We start from the raw sequence: 24894 nt of genomic DNA, 5'->3' as shown, positions 1-24894 counted from the left end.
TTTGTTGAGTATATTTAATTGAGAGGTTTAGCTCTATATAAGACAAAATTCAATCCTCCATTTTCAACACAAAATATACCTGTTCCATGTCAGGAATATGACAGTTGTTTTCAATTCGTTTTATGTGTTGAGCTTTTTATTTTGCCAATTGATTAGCGACTTTCGGTTTTGAATTTTCCTCGAAGATCGTTATTTTTTGTGATTTAACTTTTTCAAACTTTGCGAAAAAAAAACAACATTATATTTATACATATAAACACGCTCAAAACATTACTACGGCATGATTAAAGTCATAATAAACGAGTGACCGGTAAAAAATAATGGTATTCCAATTCTTGAACCAATTTATACAAACATCAAAAACTTAGTCTTCTGTGCCTGATTTTATTATTTTTTTTCGCATAAAATTCGTATAATCGTCAATTTCTTTTTCAATCGGTCAGTGTTGTTGTGAAAATATGACAGCTAATTAAAGTTCGTGTTTATAAGCCAAAGTTTAACGATTGTCACCTGTTTGTCAACAATCAACAAACATGTATATAGAGCACGTGCTTAACATGAACAATCATATAATTGTTTATTTTAAGAAAATCCATTGCGATCACCGGATTGTTACGAGATGATCACACGGAGATCACTTTGCATACGGAAAATATGTCTGGCAATTGCTAAAAGGAAGATATTAAAATAAATTAAACTTCTTCTTAATATGAACAAATTAAAGAATTTTCCTCAGAAAAATGTATATGTCAATAAGTTTTATAAGGAAAACTATCCACTGAGTTATAAAAAAAACAGATACATCATTTTGTTTTTAATTTGAGGTTAGTTATGACTTTAAGGAGAAGGTACAGACATTCACAATGTGACACTTTATTGAATATAGTATTACAATAGATGCCGTATAAGATATGTATCTACTATATAATCCTAGATTTAACAGCGTCTGTTTATCACTTCAAAAAATACTGTTAGCTGTATTCATACATAAATCTAACATTCCAGTCTCTGAAATGAGGAACACATAATATATAGTTTAAAATAAGGGAATACAATAGAACATTTTGTAAGATAAGGAAAGACGTGAGATACTCGAAAAAAATAAGGAAGTGCAGACATAACCATGAAAAGGGTATACAGTAAAAAGGCAATATTTAGATCTCTAGAGGCATATTTTTTTTAGGGGCGGGGGGGGGGGGGGGTATTTTTGCCCCAGTGAAATGTATGAATCAAATTGGTAGCTGGCATAAACAACTTTTGCTGCTCTTCATTATTCCTAATAAAACATAATCCGTATCTTACGAAAAAATATGCAAATGTATATCAGAAAAATATGTGAATGTAGACGTATTTCTTATGTGTAGTAAAATATATGTTTTACGTACGCTTTGTGGAAACAACCGTAAAACGAACGTCGATATGTTTTCTAAGTAATATGTGTTGCTATTTTTTTTCTTATTATTTGGTTGACTGTTTGAATCTTCTCTTTCTAATTGGATGGAAAAAATGCCACATTTATCTTATTGACATTTATTTTACTTTTGCATTAAAATTTGAGCACTTATATGCAGTAATCGAAGTTTTGCGTTAATATTTAAGATGTTCTATGTTTTATATATATTTTTTAGCTTTATGCGTTGTGTTCTACCTTTTAATGCTAGAAAAAGCATAAATTCGTCCATGATACCACTTCCGACGTCTTTCTCAGCAGCTGCAGGTTGATAGTCTGGAATATTGTTGATATGATTGTCTATCTTTGTTCTTTTCCATGGTACTCGACCTGTGAAATATAATAGTAATTTTGAAATTCCAAATCATCAGCCATATCTCATGACTTTGTTATCTACACCTTTGAGATGTTTTAAGATGTAACATAATCCAATCCCCTTGTGTACTGCAGGTCTCTTAAGGGACGATCTTTTTGTCACATAAAAAGTTATTGAACATTGATTCATATTAAGAGCAACATTTTCTTCGTATCATTCATGTAGCAATTTTGAGTACGATGTGAAATCCCAATAATGAGGTAACAGAAAGAGAATTAGCAAACATAGCAAAAAATAATTTGGTTATATACAGTGTACATTATCCTGAAATCCTGCAAACGGTTAATAAATAAGTATTCCACTTTCAGATGTTCCAGAAGAATATGCACAAGGCTCAAACGTATATAATGCCTATTATTAAATAAAATTCGCAAAAGCATTGGTGACACTTAATATATGTATTGATAAAATTATAAGAATGAAAAAAATCAGTCATTAATATAGCATAAGTTATGTTGGTTTTATATTCTGTTTCTTACTACATGTACTTACATTTGTATTTCATATCATGTTCTTACTGATATTTGTTAATATATATTTCATTTGAATGTCCCCCCTCCCCAAGGATGAAGTTTTGTCACCTCTGCTAGCAGATCAAAGTTACTTTGTGAAATAACAAGAATGTGTCCCTAGTACACGGATGCCCATACCATAATTTTCTATGTTCAGTGGACCGTGAAATTGGATAAAAACTCTATTTTGGCATAAAAATTAGAAAGATGATATCATAAGGAACATGTGTACTAAGTTTCAAATTGATTGGACTACAACTTCATCAAAAACTACCTTGATCAAAATCTTTAAGCTGAAGCAGGACAGACCGACGGACGGACAGACGAACGAACAAACAGACAAAAGGACGCACAGACCAGAAAACATAATGCCCATAAATTGGACAAAATAAAATTGCCACGTATTTTTCTAAATATCATACTATACCATATGTATTCAAAAAGCTTGAACTTCCTCTTTTGATCAATCGATGGATGTGACTTTCGTCACCTGAAAAAAATTATCTCCATTAAATAACAATACAAACGTTAGCATTATATGAACGTTTTTTTATGAAGTTTTTTAGTTTTATGTACAAACCATTTTAGATTGTCAAAATCTCTTGTTTAGCCAACAGAAAAATTACAAAAAAGAAAGAAAAAAAAACACTTCTTTAAATTTAGATAAAAGTGTTGGCTCCAAGTAGTATATGTATAAGTAAAACTGACTTCCCGTCCGTCAGTATGATATTGTTCTATTTTATGTCATTATGATATAATTCTATTATTAATTACAAAATACGTTGAACCATAAACGTCAAAATCATTCAATCGCTTAGTACAATTAACTATTTGTGGATTCTTATAAATTCTATATATAACTTTTGGACTATTTTCAATCTCGGTCTATCACTGAAATTTATTCTTACTTACTTTTGATTTTTTAACCCTATATGCTAACACTGCCCATGTAAATTTTAAAATTATTTGTATGTACATTGAACGACAAATCTATGTGACGTATAAATTTTTCTGACGTCAAATACACAAATCAATGAATGTGTTTGAGAAAGATGTTTAATGTTCTGTTAAATTGTTATACGATGATGACTGATGTACCCATATTTTGACTATTTTATTTATTGTGTCTGTTTAGTTAATGCAATGTAAATATAACGGAATTTTATGAGATTTTCATCAAAGTGAGAGGGTTAGCGCTATAAAACCAGGTCTAATCCACCATTTTCTACATTTGAAAATGCCTGTACCAAGTCAGGAATATGACAGTTCTTTCCCATTCGTTTTTGATGCGTTTTATTATTTAATGAATGGCTATTATCTATTTTGAATTTATTGAACCATAAAACTAATTTTTGACTCTTCACATTGAATAATCCGCGAAGCGGATTATGTAAAATGTGAAGAGTCAAACATTAGTTTTATGGTTCAATAAAATCAAAATAAATGATTGCCATTCATTATAAATAAATTTCTATCAAAACTAAGACTCAAAGAACTTTTTATATTATTTATATTTACAATAACAACGTACACACATGTTAGCGTATGAATACACAACGTCAAAGTGGGCGTGTCGCCATCAAAATTGACAACATTGAAAATAAAACTAATAATTTTAACCAATCAGAAGACAGTAAAAACACAAAATTTATTTATTTGAATTTGCCATGTGATTATTTACTTTCCGAATTGATTTTCCTCTAAGTTCAGTATTTTTGTGATTTTACTTTTTTCTTGGCAAACGTTAATGATAGAGCAAACCAATGGTGAAAAAAACTCTAGCGGTCAGCCAGACAAACGATATTAGAGTTGCATTGTCCCAATCGAATCCGCAGACTATCAAATATCTGCAATTAACTCCATATTTCTACAAACATCAAGTATAACTTAAAACACTGACTTAGTTCCTTACTTTGAAGAGACACATGACAAGGTTACAGATTCAAAACTATTTCTTGAACTAACAAGCGTTAATTGATTTATAATTACATCATTATAAACAAACAAGCAAAACAAAATTAACAATAACACATTATTGTTTAGCTGCTTCCATATATGTATTTCGGAAGGATCACACTTATCAATATTATGGGTACAATTACTGATTAAATTTTATCTGTGAAGCTTAAAACAAGTGGTAGGAAAATATATATGTATTCTGATGTTGTACTTGCTCTTTTTACGTTGATTCGTTTTTTCCTTTCTTTTGCTTTCTGACCATCGTTTTTAATTTAAATCTAAAGCTTTTCAAAATCTGATACTTAAAAACCTCTTCCAGAGACTTTTATCAATATATTAGATATGACAGTAGCTGGCTGGTGAAAGGATTTTTCTACGAATTGGAAAACAATTTTTATAAATGTTTATTTTAATAGTATTAGTGATCATGTCATGTTGGTAATTACTGGATTAGGAATGAATTTTCCTAGCTGTGTACCCAATTATATTGTCGTGCATTATATTTGTGGTACCAGGAGTAATCTTCTATTTAATTTGCTTTTTTATTGTAAGCTATTAAAAATCGAGAAATAAATTTGACTGTCTTCTGAAATGGGCATTTTTTATATAAGTTGTATAAAGAATCTATCATTTTATTGTTTGTCACAATTTATGGTAATGAGAGTTGTCATACCATTTATGATTGAAAAAAATATCAAAAAAAAAAAAACAATAAAAAAAATATTATTCAAGGGCATGCAGCAACTGCTCATACTTTGTCAAAGCGTAATCTGGGTCTAAACAGAAAGTTGATGAACCAGGGGTAGGTCAAATAATGTCTCGTCTTTTTCTATAAAAGTTCAGCTGAAGGTGCTATGACCTTGTTGATGAATATTTCTTACGACGTGGACCTGTTGGTGACCTTCTGCTGTTGTCTGTTCTGTGTTCTGTCGGGTTGTTGTTTCTTTGACACATTCCTCATTTCCATTCTCAATTTTATTATATATCCCGTCATTGTGTTATTGGGCCATGATGAATGTGTGTTCATATTTTGTTTGCATTACATTGATTTTGAAAGATAATAACACAATAATGACTGCTGTACCCTATGTTTGACCTTTTCACCTTTTATGTCTGTTTGTGTTGTTCGCAAACCGTTGTCAATACAATATAATTTTATGCGAGTGTCATACATATTGGAAGTTTAGCTATTTATAAAATCCAGCATTTTTTACTAAAGAAAATCCATGTACCAAGTCTGGAATATGACATCTGATGTCCATTCTTTTGAGGTGTTTGGTCTTTTTATTTTGCAATTTGAATAGGAATTTTCCTTTTTGAATTTTCCTCAGATTTTCATATTTTTGTGATTTTACTTTTTTAGAGGGTAACGGTAATATTGACATGAAATACGGAAATGAAGTTTGATTGCCAATGAGCAGTACCCAACAGCTGGAAAGGACTAAAGCAACAATAATTATTCGCCAAACGGCCTTCAACAACAGCCAAAACTCCCTATCGTAAAGAAAGTTCAAAATTACCTTGAGACATGTTTCGGTGTTACACATGTTTTTAGTGAACATCCATCTACCTTACCGCGGACAATGGATTAACATCATAACATATGAACATCAGTTGGGAATATCTGCCTAGTTGACTCATAGTATAGGCAAAAAGCATTAATGAAAAATTACTAACACACCATATTAGTAAAACCAGTACATAATTTCAAAAGTGTTTGCATTGATACAATACATACTTAGTTTTGTTTTATACTATCAAACACTAAATTAATGTTAGTACCGATAATACAATATTATAAATATCACTTACGATATTGAATCTTTTAGGCTACATGTGAAGTAAGAACTGAGCATCGTTATGCATGGCTGCGTTTACCACTAAAGAAATTTGCATTGGTGATAGTATTGGCAGTTGAATTCTTTTTCGTGCATTTGTTGATCATAGAAATAAAATCATCATAGATAGCCGGACTAAAACTTTATATTTACGCCAGCCGCGCGTTTCTTTTACAAAAGACTCATCAGTGACGAAAACATTCTTTCAGACATGTTTAATATTTATTTTTCTTTGATATCAGTTTTATTTCATTGTGTGATGTTAGCTGAGGAGGGACGAAAGAAACCAGAGGGACAGTCAAACTCATAAATCGAGAATAAACTGACAACGTCATGGTTAAAAATGAAAAAGACAAACAGTAAAACAATAGTACACATGACACAACATAGAAAACTAAAGAATAAGCAACACGAACCCCACAAAAAACTAGGGGTGATCTCAGGTGTTTTGGAAGGGTAAGCAGATCCTGCTCCACATGTGACACCCGTCGTGTTGCTCATGTTATATCAAATCCGTTAAATAGCCTAATTCGGTAGGTCATATTCATGAAAGGGAAGGGGGTTGTAGTTACGACGTAAGGAACATATCAGATATCATCTGTGAAATGGTTATTCCATAACGGTCAACCAACTCTTGATGGCGTCCGAAAATTTTACGAAGGGATGATTTCAACCGTTTGGAACTCTTGGTTTAATAGGTTCCTTGCTCAGTAATCCTCTATCAAGAAAATCAAGATAGGAAATATAAGTAGCACGGGAATATCGTATCAATTTGGAAATATATACCCCGTATGCAGGTGCTGCTTGAATGTTGCTACTTAGAAATGGAAAGTTCACAATTGGAAAGCTGACATTATCTTTTTTGTCGTAAAGTTTTGTTTTCAACCGACCCTTATTGTCAATTTCTAGATGTAAGTCCAGTTATGAGGCCGACATATATAATGCTGACATATATATGTATTTCACACAAAGCACTGTTATTTCCCGCATAAGACGAAATGTTCGTATTAAATCAAGTAATCAACAACATGTCGCTTATATTTGAAATTGAAATAATCATCGATAATACTTAAAAGGTTTGAAATTTGATATGAGGCTTCCATCAATAGTACCTTTGAAGCCAAGAATACAATGTGTACTACACTGTACTTACCAATCTTTTCATCTTAATGTATCTTTGCATTCAAAAATGAATATTTAATTGAAATGATGTGAAGAGAACTATAGAATATAAGAAGTGGTAAGAACGTCAATGAGACCACTAGTCATAATTTCCCAGTTCCATTAAATGGAACAGTATAGTTGTAAACATCGAATAAATATATCTTGATCTAACATTAGCTTGTTCATGATGGACAACAATAGGGAAAGAAAACAATAACTTTGTTATAAAAAAGGCAGACAAGATCTTACAGATGTTAAAATATCGACTTCAAACTTTCGTTTGACATAAATACTCTATTAAACAATTAGGGAAACGGGACTTAGTTAAAAGCATTCTATTGTTTCAATGATGGATAATATGATTTGATTTATGTCTTTGTAGTATTCACTAATAGGTGATAATGACCCATTGTATTCTTGTACTTTGCTTGTGAAATAAAGATACCGTTTTCAAACACAAGACAAAGTAAGTAAACCTAAAGACAACTAGAACTGTAACTTAATTTTGATTTACCGTGATAACGATTATATAACAATTTGAAAGCTTTTTTCAACGTTTTTGGCATATCATGTTTGTTTGTTTTTCTCATACATAGTTGTAAATAGAATGAAATTCTCTGCGACTGTCATACAAGTGAGAAGTTTAGCTAGCAATAACACCAGATTTAATCCACCATTTTCTACATAAGGAAATGCTTTTACCATTTAAGGAAACTGACATTTGATTCCCATTCTTTAGATGTGTTTAAGCTCTTGTTTTGTCATTTCTTTTTTTTATTTTTTACTTTTATCAACAGTTTTGGGGTAATTTCCAAACGTCTTCCATTGAATAATGTCAAATTTTATAAAACACAGATTTTCATACGTTTTATAAGACTGTCTGTCTGTCTGTCTGTCTGTCTGTCTGTCTGTCTGTCTGTCTCTCTCGCTCTCGCTATTTTTGTCCCTGAAGCACGTTTTGAAGATACGATGCACTATCTGGTGTTTTCTTACGGTATTCTAAATAACACAGATTGAAATGCCTAGATACAAAGATAAACCAGAAGTCTAATACTTTCGAACAAATTGATAAAAACACTTACCTTGTATTTTATTTGTAGATTTCTGAAAAAATGTAATAAGGGACATTTTATTAACTTTAATAATACATTTTGATTTAAAGATGAACACTTAATGTGACTTTTAACCGGAGACTTTACATAGGTTGTATACATTATTAGCGTTCCAAGTCATGAGTCTGTAGTTCTGTGATTGCGGTTGGTCGCGATATTCAAATGTTGTTTTAAATTTTGTCTTTTCTATGCCTTTATTCTTTACTTTAACGTATGAATTTTACTAATTATTGAATGCCGAACGTTGATGCATTCGTGTGACAGACACACAATTCGTAAGTCTAGTAAACTGGTTTTGTGTAATGTTCTAAATCCATTTTAGTTGTTCATTGTTATTCTGTGGTTGATATGTCGAAATGTACAATTATATTACTTATGTATATATTTCTCTGTCCTAAGCGTTATTGCATTTTTTTTGTTCTGTATTCCGTCATGTAACGGTACATGCATATTAAACATTACCATAAGGCACGGAGGTGTAGTTAGCCACAAAACCCGCTTCAACCCTACATTGATTTTTAAAATGTCATGTACTTAGTCGGAATATGGCAGTTGTTATCTAATGATTGTTTCAATGTATGTAGCATTGTCGGTTTTTTTTTTATTGCACTTGTTCTGTTTTTCTGTTGTTTTCCTCTTAAAGGTGATGGGTTACACTCGGTTTTAGTTTGTGACCCGGATTTGTATTCTCGTTATCGATCTATAACTTTTGAACAGCTGTAAACTACTGTTGCCTTTAGTTATAATTGCTTACGTCTATGTCATTTGATTATGGGTCAATAAAAATCATAAACATGATATGTAATGATAAGGTCAGACGTAGGTGGTGCTTTGGCACTTATATGATTTACAACAAAGCGTGCTTAAATGTTACGTTGATACGTTTAGAAACTATCAAGAAATTTAGGTTCCATCTCCCGTAGACAGAGTTTATCTGAATAAGGTTTGTTTGTTAAAATCTTGAACAAAAAAACGATAATGTCTTGAAAGTTATGTTTTTTTTTATTCTTATATTTTTGTATTCTCTTTTTGAACTTTTATATATACAAATTGTATAAACATTGAAATCTCAATCGTATCGTCAGTTTGTATCCCGGCGTTTATTTCATGCCGTGACGAATTGCACAAGTCTGAAATTAAATGTTAGGTATCTGAGGTATACGAAGAGGTCAATCTGTTGACAGACTACAGTCTAGGAAAGATGTAAATGAGTCAAATCTTTTATTGCCTAGATCTGTCTCAAGCAACATTCATATAAAACACAAAGACAAAACTGCCTGAAAGAATGTTCACAATAACGTATACTGAAAGTAAAATTCCAATCGTATAGTGCAGCAAGAAGCTTGTATACACCAATATGTAAAGTCATGTCTAACCATATAACAAGAATTATTGTTAATATACGTTTTGATTAAATGTAATTAAGTTTCTTATATATTGTACCTTTACGTTTTATAGATACATTTAGCCTGACAAATGGTATAAATGTATCATTAAATAATCATTTAAGGCAGACTTTAAGGATATAAATAGTACTTTTACACAATAATATGAAATGAATAATGACTTAAATGTCATTTCAATGATACTAGCTGATGGCATACAGCAATAGAACCCTGTTATCGTATATGATTATTTTATCAAAGAAAATAATTGAAATCTTTCACAGCAAAGTTGCCTCAAAGAATAATCCTTGGTACCATTGATAACAAAGTGCAATTCATATCGATTCATGATGTTTCTAGTGCATTACTGAGAACAATTGAAAACGTCATACATTTTTGATCTTAAGATATTTATCATAACCGAAAAACCAAATGCAGTAAAAAAAAAGAGGTAGGCAATACTAAAAAAATAAACTCCAAAAGGACTGAATGTAAAATCATTCAAGAAATCAGATATGTTTTTTTTTAAATTTTTTTAACAGCACATTTCAAAATAAAACATCTAAAATGTTCATGTCAATACCGAAGTACCGGCTTCTAGGTGTTGACAGATGTAACAATATTTCATGTAAATCTGCATTTCTCTGTAAATAGTGCAGTTATTTTATCAATTGTATCTCGTAAAGCGAACGTGCTCTGCCTATACGTTACTTATATACATGTATCTGAGTAATCTAAGATTCAATGTCTGGATACTCATGCTCATGGACATTTTACGGTTTTTTGTTTTGGTATTTTTCATAAGCATACATCAAGTGTATCTGGTGGCATACTAAATATCTATTGGAAATTATACCACACTTCCTTTTGTTAAAAGTAATTGTTTGCGTGATACTTGAAATTAAACTAAAAATACTTATCCCGAAGTCCCTTTTCAAGGTTTATATTTGTTTAAAATCAATTGGATTTGCGAAATTATATAAGGGTGTTGATTATCTGTACGAACCGACAGATATACTTTAAGTTCACAAATAATCTGCAAAGTACAAAGGATCTGAATTGTGGTGTCGTAGTATTGTGCCTGCCTCGTATGTGGTTTAAATTTCTAACCTAAAGTCATTAAATATTAAGTATTCTTTGTGAAATCAAAGTCTTTTTTTAAACATTTGCCTTGTAGCTTTATGTTGGATTTTTTTAAAATTTTATTTTAAGTTTTTAGTGCATTGAAATGATACAAAGATCTATTTTTTGTATTTATCAGGATTTTACGCATTTTAAAGAAGTTAATTGCTCGTATCATGCTAGTGGCTTTGAAACAACCAACATTTCGTATAAGTTAAAAGAGTAAGCTCATTGTAACTGTTCAAAACGGAAATTGCCAGTCTTAAAAATGAACACAGGCACCGGTAATTATCGTTTAAGCAAGTAATATCAATGATATCCAAACGAAGGTCATTCCATTAACACGTGTTAGTCACATGGACATTATTATTGTAGTCACACGTTTAAGGACATGACACGAACAGTAACAGCGAAGTGGCTCACCTTTTATATATTAGTGAACCATTGGGATAATTAAAGACAAAAATAGCAATATCTTGTTATTATTCTAAGAAAAATAACTATGTAAAATTTCAAAGTAGATACAAAAAAGAATTGTTTCACTAAATTATGATTCGAGTGGCATTGGTGAGTCTTTTGTGGACAAAACGCTCGTCTGGCGCAAAATCAAAATTTCAATTCTGGTATCTATGATGGGTATATTATTAACGGTATAAAAGAGAAAAGTAGTATTATATTTTTACTTGTATAGTGTTAATCTTTAAATTGATAAGAAATGACAAAAACACTCAAAGGTTTATATAAATTTTCCGAAACGATAATAATCCCGTAATCATTGTATTACCATTTGCTGGTTAATTTTCAGTCTCCAGCGGTACAAACCTAGTGAGTACAGCATCGGTACTGCCATGAATTGAATTAATTAATAATAAGGAGATGCGGTATGATTTGCTCATGAGATAAAACGCCAACGTTTAAATTTTCCTATAACAAACATGTAATGCTTTGCTAATTTTCATGTTGATCAGTTTACGTAACTGGTGGATCACGATGCCATCACGGAACTCAAATGATCTGCTATGATTTGTTTAAAATAAATTAAGAAAATGCACCATATGTTCGAATGAGAAACTTATATGTTTTGTATCTCTTATTGTTAATTCCCTTTACAAACACCAATCCGTTGCTTCATTAAAACAAACTTTGCTCATTTTGGAAGGATAACTCGTACAATTATGCTATAACTTGCAATTCATTTCATATATTTAAAACAATATAAAAAAAAGATGGTATGATTGCCAATGAGACAACTATCCACAAAAGACCAAAATGACACAGACATTAACAACTATAGGTCACCGTACGGCCTTCAACAATGAGCAAAGCCCATACCACATAGTCAGCTATCAAAGGCCCCGATAAGACAATGTAAAACAATTCAAACGAGAAAACTAACGGCCTCATTTATGTAAAAAAATGAACGAAAAACAAACATGTAACACATAAACAAACGATAACCACTGAATTACAGGCTCCTGACTTGGGACAGGCACACACATAAACAATTTGGCGGGGTTAAACATGTTAGCGGGATCTTAACCCTCCCCCTAACCTGGGACAGTGGTATAACAGTACAACATAAGAACGAACTTTGCTTTATTTGGAGAGGCTACTTATAAGATTATGTAAGATAAAAGATTGTGACTGGCAATTCACTTCACATTAATTTAATTCTTTCTTTAATATGCTTTTTTTATTCATCCTGTTTCGTTCATTTTGGTCCCTTTTCATTGTGAAATATTAAACCAGTGATATTTTGCTTTCGTCTGTAACATTAAATCAAGTTCAATGTTTTATAAATATATCAATACAACACGATAGGAACAGTTTGGGAAAGAAGAAACAAAATATATCACATTTTGTGTATACATGACAATTTAATAACATATCAAACTGCTCTTATAAGTCATTACAGAAATGAGCAGATTATACACACCAGTGGTAAATACCATGACTTTAAGTGTTTCATTTTTACATTCATCTCACAGCCAGAAACACTGTTTGACTTATGCTAGTGGTGATAACAGAATAAACATATGACGTTGATAAAACAAAAAGACTATCAGTATGTTGTTTAAAACAAATATTTGCTATTTGAAATAAGATGAGACGAACGGTTTATAAAACGATATAAGGTAAATCATATCTGCCTCAAATTATAAATGTTACAGTTCACAAAGAGTAAATAAAGGCAACTGTAGTATTCCGCTGTTCAAAAGTCATAAATCGATCGAGAGAAAACAATTCCCGGTTACAAACTTAAACAGAGGTAAACACATCAATTATAAGAGGAAAACATCGAAACCACAGAAACACTGAAATGCAACCAAAAAAACGACAATAGAAACACACACAAAAGAACTAGCAGATAGCAACTGCCATTTACCTGACTTGGTATAGGACATTTTAAAAACCAATGGTGTGTTTAATCTGGTTTTGTGGCTAGCCAAACCTAGCGCTTATATGGCGATATTAAATATAACACTAAAACGATAACACTTCATGAGAGGACGACCGTACAAATGAGTGCAACAACATTACATTTGTAATTTTGGTATGTGATGTATGACATTGTTAATAGTAAAGGAATGTTTCTATAATTAACAATTAACAATGCAAATTCGTCTACTACCTCTCCTAATCAACTATAAAATATACCGTAAATTTATATTAGTGTTAACTCACCTGGTTATCTTGTGCTACACAACATATGATCACTACTCCCACTACCATTATATAGGCACTATACATCCTGAGATTCGTGTAGCTGGAATAAAAAGGTGTCTTTTGAATAAATTACATTGACTTCATAATATAATATCATACAAATTAGACTTATAACCGGATGTTACACAAGCAAAAAGATGGATGCACAGCATGTGAAGCAGAATCCGCTTAAACTACTGAAGCACCTAAGATTATCCCAAGTTTCGAATTGGGTTTGTATTAGTCAGTTTTTAGTTTCCTACATGTTTATACGTTGTATTTGTATACTGATGTTTGTCTGCCCTTTCCCTTTTTGTGATTGCGTTTTTGATAGAAACTCTACAATAACATATTAAGGTCTTAAATACATCTCCGCATCTGTTAGATAAGGTTTTAATTCATATGTGGTAACGACATCCTTGACTTCACAATATTCGAGTTATACATAAATTACGTTCATTGCATCTGGTACATGACTTTAACATTTGATCCTGTGACTGTTGATAAAGGCATTGGTTTAATAATAAAAGCTGATGTTTTAGAAACCTTAAAAAAGGGATTTTTTTTTTCAATAAACACACAAACAAAAATTAACATTGACCATAAGCAATGCATGAACAAATTGAACCAGTACATTTATTTGGTGTTAGCGGTATGAACTGTGAATATATTATATCGTTTTAGTCTGTTACTTTGATATAATAATGATACGAAGTACATTACAATTTTGCTCATACAGGTTGGAAAACATCAAAATCGAACAACACAATATAAGTATAAAAAAAAATATGTGGTATGATTGCCAATGAGACAACTATCCACAAGAGACCAAAATGACATGACACAGACATTAACAACTATAGGTCATCGTACGGCCTTTAACAATGAGCAAAGCCAATACCGCATATTCAACTATAAAAGGTCCCAATATGACCATTCGTTTGATGGGTGTAAGCTTTATTTTGCTATATGATAAAGTATTTACGTTTGAAAATTCCTTGGAGTTTAGTTTTTTTGCTATTTAACTTTTTGATAAATAAGTTAAATGAATCAGGACGCATGATTTCTCTTGAACACACTTTTACAATACGATGAAAGCATTGATTGATATTTCACAATTTGCTGCCTGTTTATGTTGCTATCTGTGATCCATCTGTTTCAATTAAAGCTATAATCAACTTAAGTTTGTCAGAAAACGACTGTTTATTTTCAAAAAAAATAAAATGTTTGCCAGCATCCAACAAGTTCCCACGCAATTAATAAAATTTCATGGACATTAATTCAATATGTTCAAACAATTTGAAACAATGAATGCAAATAATTGAATGAATAGTCACTAGAGTACTACATATTTCAAATACATCTATCGTATAATTTAATTGATCTTTTTCCGAAAATATTTATAAATTGAACTGTACATCCTACGAGTTGTCATTTGTATATCCCTTTCATTCTTATTTCATAGACTCAATACTATTGAAACTCCACATACACATCGTCTGGGTTTTCTAATATTAAATTTAGATATAGTGGCTTCTCTTCATCCGAATTACTTAATTTTGCTATATATGCAAGGTGTCGCGTGTCTAGGCTTAGTATTTTTTTCTTAAAGAAAATATAAAAAAAAAATATTCCAAAAGTGAAGTGGTCCTGGGTTTGAAGTGGTCCTTCACTTTTTAATTCAGGTATAAAAGATGCCAATCGAAAGTCGTCTGCTGATTAACAGGAGCTATAGACACATAAAATTCGAAATATATATCTTTAATTTACTCTGAACAGAATTTTGTCACTGTTGATTTTTATTTTTGTTGTGTCAGTATTATATTCATAATTTCCCAACATCGACATCGATTTTTTTGGGAAATGTTAGTAGTTTATGCATTGTGATTTCAATGTGGCATTATAACTCCTCAATACAAAACAGTTGAAAAGCAAGAATTATTTGGTAACAGAATCACCGTTTATCATACGAATGTGTATGCCAAGTCTCATTTTATAATCGAAAATTAAATTTTGATAATGGTACCACTTAAAACTTTGACTTTGTTCGCTTTTGTATTGAGTAAATATCAGTGGTCAACCATTTTGGTTTTCTCCTAGACACAATTATGCCCATTGCATGCTGCTGCACAGGAATTTCAATCAAAACCGTAAATATTTTTTTTTATAATAGAAAACATCTTTAGAAACCTTTACATTTTTGTGCGTTTTTTTTTGGAATAGACGGAAAATAGTAGTTGTACAATAAAACAAAATAAGATACGATACTGGTGTTATGTTCGACTTCCTACCATTACTAGCATTATCTTAATGTTAAACAAACTAAAAGGGGGAAAAGGAGATTTGATAACACAAAACAAACAATGGTAAGGCAGACATCCCTGCTATGTCGTAAAAATGTAAGAAGATCAAGAACCAAATAACATAAAAGTAAACATGTAGTTGGACTATTGATATTTTTCTCATTAATTCTTATGATTAAAAGTAAATTTTCAATCAAGATTACTGTGAATTAAGTTCTTTCTTGGTCTTTTAATATTTTTCTGATTCTAAAACTATATGATAAAAAAAATTATCATGTGTGCCTTTGAAATGCCAATTGGCAATTTTAGTGACAGAATTGTGAGTGGGTGTGTTGAATAATTATAAGTAGTGCCTAATTAATATAAATAGTTAAATCAAATTTCAGTCTAATTAATTTTAAGTAATTCGATATAAAGATGTATGAAGTCCTTATATTTATGTTGTGACAAGTTCCTATCGGCTTCTTTTGACATCATTTTATTTTCAATTGCAGTCAATTCTGGTACACTTTGTAATTGAATTTTATCTTTATAGTTTCTTTTTTCGGAATTTCGTATTTTTATGCAATACTAGTGATGATTAGTATTCTGTTTGAAGTAAAACCTATTAAATGTTCACTCTTTATGAAATACCTATCTGGTGTTTCGTAATGTTTAGAGGTTGGTAACCTTTGTTAAGAAAATATCCTTATATTATTTAAAACGAAACGCGCTAAAATAGTAATCGAGTAATCAATACCTCAATTTGAAGGCAAACGAAAAACAGACAAAAACCAGTCCCCAATACTGGATATTTCTACATCTGTTCGTGGGAAAACCATTGTGTGATTGACCGATGTTCAAATCCCTGCTGTTACAATGTATCAAGGATAATATTTTCGTACGTTCCGTAAAATCTGAGACGTCACTTCAAACACGCTCGAACTGCGAAATGTACACTCATTAAGAAAAAAATTATAGAATATCGCAGTCAGGGAAAGGCTATTAAGAGTATGGATAGGATAGGTTGTCTTCGTTATGCTGTAAAGATTACCATGAAATCTTTTCAACATTAAGATCTGAAATGAAAAGCGGTCCTTATTAATTCATGTTATAGTTAAGGTGACTTTGGAATTTACATCATTTCTAATTTAATACTATTTATTGATGATATATTTTGTTGAAAATGTAATTCAATTTCAATTCATGTTTCGTGCTGAAGTTTACAAATAGCTGCTCAGTTACAAGTCAAATATCCTGGTCAGAAAAGTGAACTAAGGAATTTCCAGTTAATGTTCTGCTCAAAAGCATTCGGAACCCGTTTGTCTTCCCCAGGCATAAACCATAAACGGATTAAAAGTATTTGGTAAAACCCAAATTATACACATGTAATTTTAAATTGTTTTCTATGGAAGCGTTGCAATATTTTTTTCCAGGAGTATATATCCAAAGCGAGAGTTGACACAACATTTTGACACATAGTTTCAATTGACCTTCCATCTGCTTACATAAGAGTGTCAATTTACGTGTCGTTATTAGACGAAAGTATAAACCTGATAACTAAAATGGGTAAATGTAGTCTTCATAGGAATACAAATCACGTGTCGGTATACTTTTTATCAGCAGATAAAAGCATAAATATGACAAATGACAAACAACAAAGGGTTTGATTATTTGTTTTCATAACCAATTAGTAAATACTCATTTATATGCACACAAAACATAACACAAAAAACAATTCTAAATCAGTAATTAGAACCCTATAAAAAGCCGGTGTGATCTCGGGTGCTCTGGACGAGTAAGCAGATCTTGTTCCATTAACCTGATACAACCATTGCGTTGCTCACAAATGAGTTGGAATTTTTAAGTATTCACACCTGATCCAAGCGGCCCTACAGAAGTTAGTAATTGGGCTTTGATTGCTTAACATATTGCTGTTAATGATTTAGAAAGAGGTTTCATGAAGCACTTATACAACTTATGAATTGCTTTGAATGACAGCTATTGTTTTACAAATTTGATTTGTGAATCATCCCTTCTTAAGAACTTGTCTGCTATACATTTACAATACACACATTGATTTGATCTACGATACCATTTCTATGTGCTTGATAGATTGAACACTCCTGTTTCCAACCTTTTAAAGTAAATAAAAAATATACGTGGTGACATTGCACTCTGAAGTAAATACCTTATTTGCAATCAAGGTGTCACGTTATTTTAGAACAATGAATTGTAAAACAATTTTACTAGTTGGGTAAATTGACTTTTAACTAAACATATATGATTTTCATGTGGTATAACTTTATTACGTTGTTTTCATCGCCAATTAAAAAAACAATACTATAAAATAACACACAGCACTAATTACTATGATATGGCTCTCGTGCAATGAAGTTCTTTCCTTTATACTATGCGTGGAAGATAATTATCGTACAATTTTGTTATAACAGTTATCAAAATTTGATTTCACAATCAGATATGTTCAATTAATGTCTAGGTACAAATAAGAGTTGACAAAGAAAATATTAAATGTTCAGAAATGTGACTTTCAAGAATTTATATTTGAATGGAAGTTCGATTGTTTATGGTTTATATATGATGTAAGTTCATAATATTTTGAAGTGTGTGTGTATATGTAGGCATCTACGTATTAGGTAAGATACAAAATGACAAATAATAGGTGCACAATTACATCGTATTCAGGATTATTTCAAATGGTGGTTACCGAAAATTTTACCGACGAAATCAGCAACATGTTTGCCACAATTATATATATAAAAAGAAACATGATACAACAGTTATCAAAGGTACCAGAATTATAATTTAATACGCCAGACGCGAGTTTCGTTTACATAAGACTCCTCAGTGACGCTCAGATTAAAATAGTTATAAAGACAAACAAGTACAAAGTTGAAGAGCATTGATGAATCAAACAAAGTAATGCCAAATACGGCTAAGGTAATATATTCCTGGGATAAGAAAATCCTTAGTTTTGTAAACAGGAAATTTATAAAAATGACCATATAACTGATATTCATGTCAACACCGAAGTGCTAACTACCGGGCTGGTGATACCCTCTGGGACGAAACGCCCACCAACAGTGGCATCGACCCAGCGGTGTAAACAGTTTAATACGCCAGACGCGCGTTTCGTCTACATAAGACTCATCAGTGACGTTCAGATTAAAATAGTTATAAAGCCAAACAAGTACAAAACTCTGCATACAAAACTGAAGTTTGAGCTACACTATAACTTCAACACTCCCACTCAAGCCTTGTCAAAACCCTTTCGGTTCTGTGCCAAGTCTGCCTTCACCATAGAATATTCAAATATAGGAAAACAGGAAACATGATAGTATACCAAGTTGTTTGTTTCAGTATTAGCGTGTCCGTATGAAAATATTAACCAGATTTGGGTTCGCACGTTTTTTTTTAAAAGCTAAGAACTTGAATTTAATAGATCCGATGTAAAAACAAAGGTATACTATTCATTTCTTTATCCATGTTATTAATAGTTTTAACCTTTCACTAACCGACAACCCTTTTGAAGCACAATCAAAAGCTATATCGCCATCTTGTGCAGAACAATGATTTCATTGAAAAGATTAAAAACTATTACGAATAACTTGTATGTATCCTACAGGTAAAATTGATCAAGTTGATCATTGTTGGTGATAGATTGTTTTAGTATATTCTTTTATCATCTCTTTTGGGCGTGCAGGTGGCTCCTTAAGTATTTGTACCTCTTTGTTTCGCTCTGTTTCGTGGTGAGCATCACAGTTTAGTTTAGTTTAAACATATTTATTTATAGTGGATTAGGAAACAAGTTTTTATATTAATCCCTTTCCACTTTGCGGGTGCGAGTGGTGCCTAATAGCGGCATTAGCCTACTCGTTTTCGAAATCTACTAGGGTGTCTTTTACGTGCAAGAAATATGGCTCTCTCTTAACACGGGTCAGCCATTTATCGTCCCCTTCCGACGGACTATCATCGTTTCCTCAAGACCACACTCGCAAATGGTTTCAAGGGATAGCCAAAAATTCATTCCCTGAAGTTTTCATCCCGAAACTAAAATCGAACCAGGAAACTTTGTGTTGGTAGTCCGATGCACTAACCACTACACCACAGCATTACAGTTTGATCCAGTGTTTTTTGACAGTGCTTCCTTTTGGGCTGTTAGCCACCAATGGTATAATTTACATGGTTCAGTTTTTTGGGAAAATTATTTATTAACTTTTGGTTTCGTTTTCAGCGTTCTTAGTAAAGATAGATTCATAACAATGCTTAAGACTCACCAAATCAAAAAAATAATATTTTGGATTTTTTTAACAATTGGTAGATACCGCTGCTGAATTACTGTTAGCTCACAAAGGAAATCGTTTTTTCAATAGCTTAATTGATGGTGATTCGCTCGTAGCTTGAATTTTAGCAAATTGTCTTAAATGTTTCATTAAACGATTAGAAATGGTTGATAAACTAAAATGACCCATTAGGTCATTCATATTGCTGACTGCATAATTTCGCAAGTACTTATAAATTGTCGGCTTATAAACTTTGAACTGGGGGCTCCGTATAAATGTAAATATCCAAAACATAGTCCCTGACCCATCAAATTCATATATAGGGCAACTCGGTTCGAGCGTCACTGATGAGTCTCTTGTAGACGAAACGCGCGTTTGGCGCAAATACAAAATTTCAACCCTGGTTTATTGTTTACATATAAACGACATATGCACATTCTTTATAATGAGCTAAATGTTTAAACTCCATATTATCCTTTACGAATTACAGAAGATATATTGAAGAAATTTGCTTCAGAAAAAAAAAACAAACTATCTATGCTAAAAAAAACGTCACAATCCTTATATAGTTATGATTCTAACCCAGACTTAATATTAAAACTCTGAAAATCATTAACAAAATATAAAGGCTTGACAAAAAAAGAGAAAAATAGAACATTAAAGACTCATCAAAACGAATTTTGGCGCAAGATCTCAGATCTCTGGGATTATAATCAAATCCTGCTCCACAAACTGTGGCACCCGTCAAGTTTCTCAGATATACATACAACCCCTGTGAAAATCTTATATGGTATGTCACCATCGAAAAACAGAGGGTGTGATTGTAGTTACGACAATTTTAATATGCTTCGTCATCCGCGAACGCACAATTGATTCTATATAATAGTTTTAATATTGTTTGTTGAAAAACACGACCTTTGAAAGAAGGTAAACAGGTTGTCGATCAAGAATTCACGCATCTTGATAATATCAGTTTCAGATAATGTTTCGTTTGAATCGGATGGTGTATTATCACATGACACGATTTATTCCTCCCTAAGACAAGATACTTGATGCTACTTTTGTCATTCTTAACGAAACGAAACAGAACTAATTATTATAATGTGTCTACTATTATAAGTTTGAAATGGGAGAAACTTGTATTAAGGTTAGAAAAGTCAAATGTTTTAAAACTATAGCGTGTTGAATGTAACTTGTATCGTATGTACTCTATAAGATCTTCAGAATTATAAAGTATACGCACCTGACCAAAACCACCCATAGCGTAGGTAGTTTCAAAATATCGCTGAGGGCCGGCTTTGATTGCTGATAAAATAGGTGTTATAAATTTAGAAAGGAGTTTCGTGGAGCACTCATACAACTAATAAATTTCTTTGTATGACAGTAATTGTTTTATAAATAATCCCATCTTCAAAACATGCCTTTTATACATTTACAATGAACACATTGATTTCATTTACGAATGATGTCTGAAGATACAATTTATGTGAGCCTTTATCAAAGCTTTTAAAATAACTAATTTGTAGTGAAGAAATAAAAGTGGTGACATTGCTCTCTGACGTAAATTCCTTTTTTTCAATCAAGGTGTCACGTCATTTCTGAACAAAGAATTGTAAAATATGTATAATAGAATAATTTTCATAACAGCGTGGACGAGACCATTTTTTGGCGCGCTGAGGTTATGAATCGACGGGGTCAGATTAGGTGATCGTTCATCTGTAACGCCCACTTGTCAATTTGTACGTGTTATAAACTTCTAAACATTGAGGTCGCCAAAGGTTCTAAACGCCGAAATCAAATAATACGATTAAATAGCAGTGGACTAAACCTTGTGTGTTGTTTTAAATGTTTAAAACTTAAACTGCTTGTTTTTCTTTACCCTTTTTTTCTATATCCCCAATGGAAGGCTTCTGTGTGAGTGTAAAACCACTGTTATCGATAGGCGTTGACAAACAAGTTAAAGGTAACTGATTGAGTATTATTACCAATATACCTGTTGCGGTTTGACCTCGCTGTCACGAAATAATTCTAGTTTGGTAAATTGGATTTTCTTTAAACTTGTATATTTCTACACGTGGTGTAACTTTCTTGCTTTGTTTTCATCGTCAATTAAACAATACTTTGACATAATTTACAGGTCTACTAATCGTAGTATGGCCCTATTGCAATGTCGTTTTTTCTTTTATCATTTGTGTAGGAAAATAATTTCTGATTATGATTGTTACGATTTTAGCCATGGCGTTGTCAGTTTGTTTTAGATTTATGAGTTTGACTGTCCCTTTGGTATCTTTCGTCCCTCTTTTAAACATGTTAAAATTGGACGGAAATATTTCAAAACCTGGAAAATTATCAGTTTATGTCCAATAATATAAATTTTCTAGTTGTACACAAATAAGTATTGACCAAGAAAATGTTACATTTCAGACATGTGACTTTCTAGAATTATATTTGAATGGTTGTCAAATTGTTGATGGTTTACATATGGTTAAAGTTCATATATCTTCGAGTTTGTTTGTATATGGAGGTATATACGTAGTATTGTAGACTCCAAAATTATAAATGACAAATGCATGTGTTAACCAAAATCGGAATTTGTTTATTTTCTTTTCATAGTAGGTCAACGCAAAATATGAGAAATCTTATTGAAAAATTTAGCTGCACAATTACATTGTTTTCGTGTGTATTTCAGTTGGTGGTTAACGAATATTGTACAAACGAAACATACAAAAATGTCGATCCCACTTATATAAAAAAAGATATTAATAATACAAAACACAACATAAAAAAACAAAGGACGGTTAGTCTTCTAGGACAATCTTAGATCAGTAGCATATTTGTTGGTTATTCGCTTCGACCTGATTTTCATCAAACTGTTCTCAATTGTTTCAACAAAAGGTAAGTAATTATTGTTAAATTAATATGACCCCTTTGGTCACTCAACAAAATGACCTCATAGTTTTTCACTTACATTTACATTTACAGTTTTTAATTTTGCTTTGAACATTTCTAATTAAAGGTTACCGAAAACATAGTTCTGGATCCACCAATTTTATATTAAGTGTAATTGTTGATATATAAACGACAGTCTTATAGGTATTCTTTTTGGAAAACTTAGTTTTTGCTCTCAAAATTATCCCATCAACCTCAGTTTGTTAAATTACAGAAGATATATTTCAGAAATGCATTCAAGAAAAAAATCCTATATACGCTCGAAGATCGCAACGTTCTACTAAAGAAATAAGTCTAACCCACATTTACATTTTCGGCTTTTACGTTGGAGGAGATTTCAAAGTCACATCTTTAACAATGCATGAATGACAGATGTTTTGCAATGACCAATTTTGAAAGTAAATGCAAACTGAGTTTCAGAAAATATTAAGTAACTCAGTTTTATGATAAAAGTCTAAACAAGGGATCTGATATCTGGTATTTAAAAAAAATACATATCACAAGCAAAACAACATACAAACATAAACTTAAAAATCAGTGTATTCATCTAAAAAGAATTGTTTTGAAGTAAACTACAAAACTTATTTCTTTGTAATAATTATTAGCTCATAACGCTGAACGTAAGTTTTATGACGTTCAAGCATCTGAAACAATATTACAACATTAGAGATAAAAGATAGCATCATCTTTTAAACCAATTGAAAAAAAATAGCAATGAAATAGTATATTTTTTTTAAACCGAGAAGTCAAAGTTATGAAAGCCTCATTTTAATATTAACATATTTGATATCAAGGGGCTTTCAAAAATGTAGTAAAAAAAAGAAATATTCAGTAGTTAATTAAAATATCAAAAGTATAACTATTCTATAAATTAATTTCAATGTAAATAAATGTATTTATATTTTTTTCATTTATTATTTTATCATAGTAAATATAAGCCTTACCTGTCTACTGTAAAGTATATTCTAGTAGCGATAATGGATTAATGACCATTTATTGTAATGCTGTGTTTGAGGAGAATTCCAATATCTGACTGTCTCTTATAATTCCCCCATTTTCTTTTAATAAATAAACTGTCATTTGCATAAATCCTGACTGAAGGCGTAATGGATGGTACTGGTCTTTTTATTCTTTCCTTTGTAATATCATTGATTGGATTCGATTAAAGATTTGATATCCATAGATTGCTATTCGACATCTATTAACCATAGTACAATACGTCCACAAATGGAATTATCAAGGTTTCACTTTTTTCATTCATTGTTTTCTTTTAAGATAACTAATGCGAAATTTTATAAGACAGGAACTGACTTTATTACAATAACTATTCTAAGAGGATAGTTTCTAAATTTGTATGTGTTTCATCTTTTTTGCTCCTTTTAGCTACTTACTGTAAATTCAATTAGACAATGTATAACAAAGAGCAGAAAATAGTCTTTATCAGCGATCCTGTCATTGTCACTGGTCAATAGAATATTACCACCTTTCAATGTTATTCAATTTAAGTACAAAAGAAAACAATTCTATTTTAACGTCTTTCAAGAATATATGACCAAACTTCACGAATCGTGTTTGCAATAAAAATGAACTATTTCTGAAATTGTTTTACGCAAAAGGGAAAAGTCAGTAGGTACTATATATGATACCAAATTTAGAAAACAGCAAATATGTGTGTAATTGTTTGTGCAAATTCAATTACATTCTATTGAAGGTATCAAATTAAATTGAATGTCAA

General features: G+C 31.3%; 1 protein-coding gene across 1 annotated transcript; it reads right to left on the bottom strand.

Annotated features, from left to right (window-relative positions):
• Positions 1-857: 857 nt before the first annotated feature.
• LOC143084412 (uncharacterized) lies at positions 858-24279 on the bottom strand. Its single transcript, XM_076260789.1, has 6 exons — positions 24104-24279; positions 13604-13685; positions 8382-8403; positions 2766-2828; positions 1649-1780; positions 858-1008 (listed from the first exon to the last, which is right to left on the bottom strand). Exons 2-6 carry the CDS (start codon positions 13667-13669, stop codon positions 959-961), a joined length of 333 nt encoding a protein of 110 aa, XP_076116904.1. The 5' UTR covers positions 13670-13685; positions 24104-24279; the 3' UTR covers positions 858-958.
• Between the last annotated feature and the right edge of the window lie 615 nt (positions 24280-24894).

The sequence above is a fragment of the Mytilus galloprovincialis genome, chromosome 7 (assembly GCF_965363235.1).
Source record: "Mytilus galloprovincialis chromosome 7, xbMytGall1.hap1.1, whole genome shotgun sequence".
NCBI classification, from domain to species: domain Eukaryota; kingdom Metazoa; phylum Mollusca; class Bivalvia; order Mytilida; family Mytilidae; genus Mytilus; species Mytilus galloprovincialis.
This window is presented reverse-complemented; position numbering and strand designations above follow the sequence as displayed.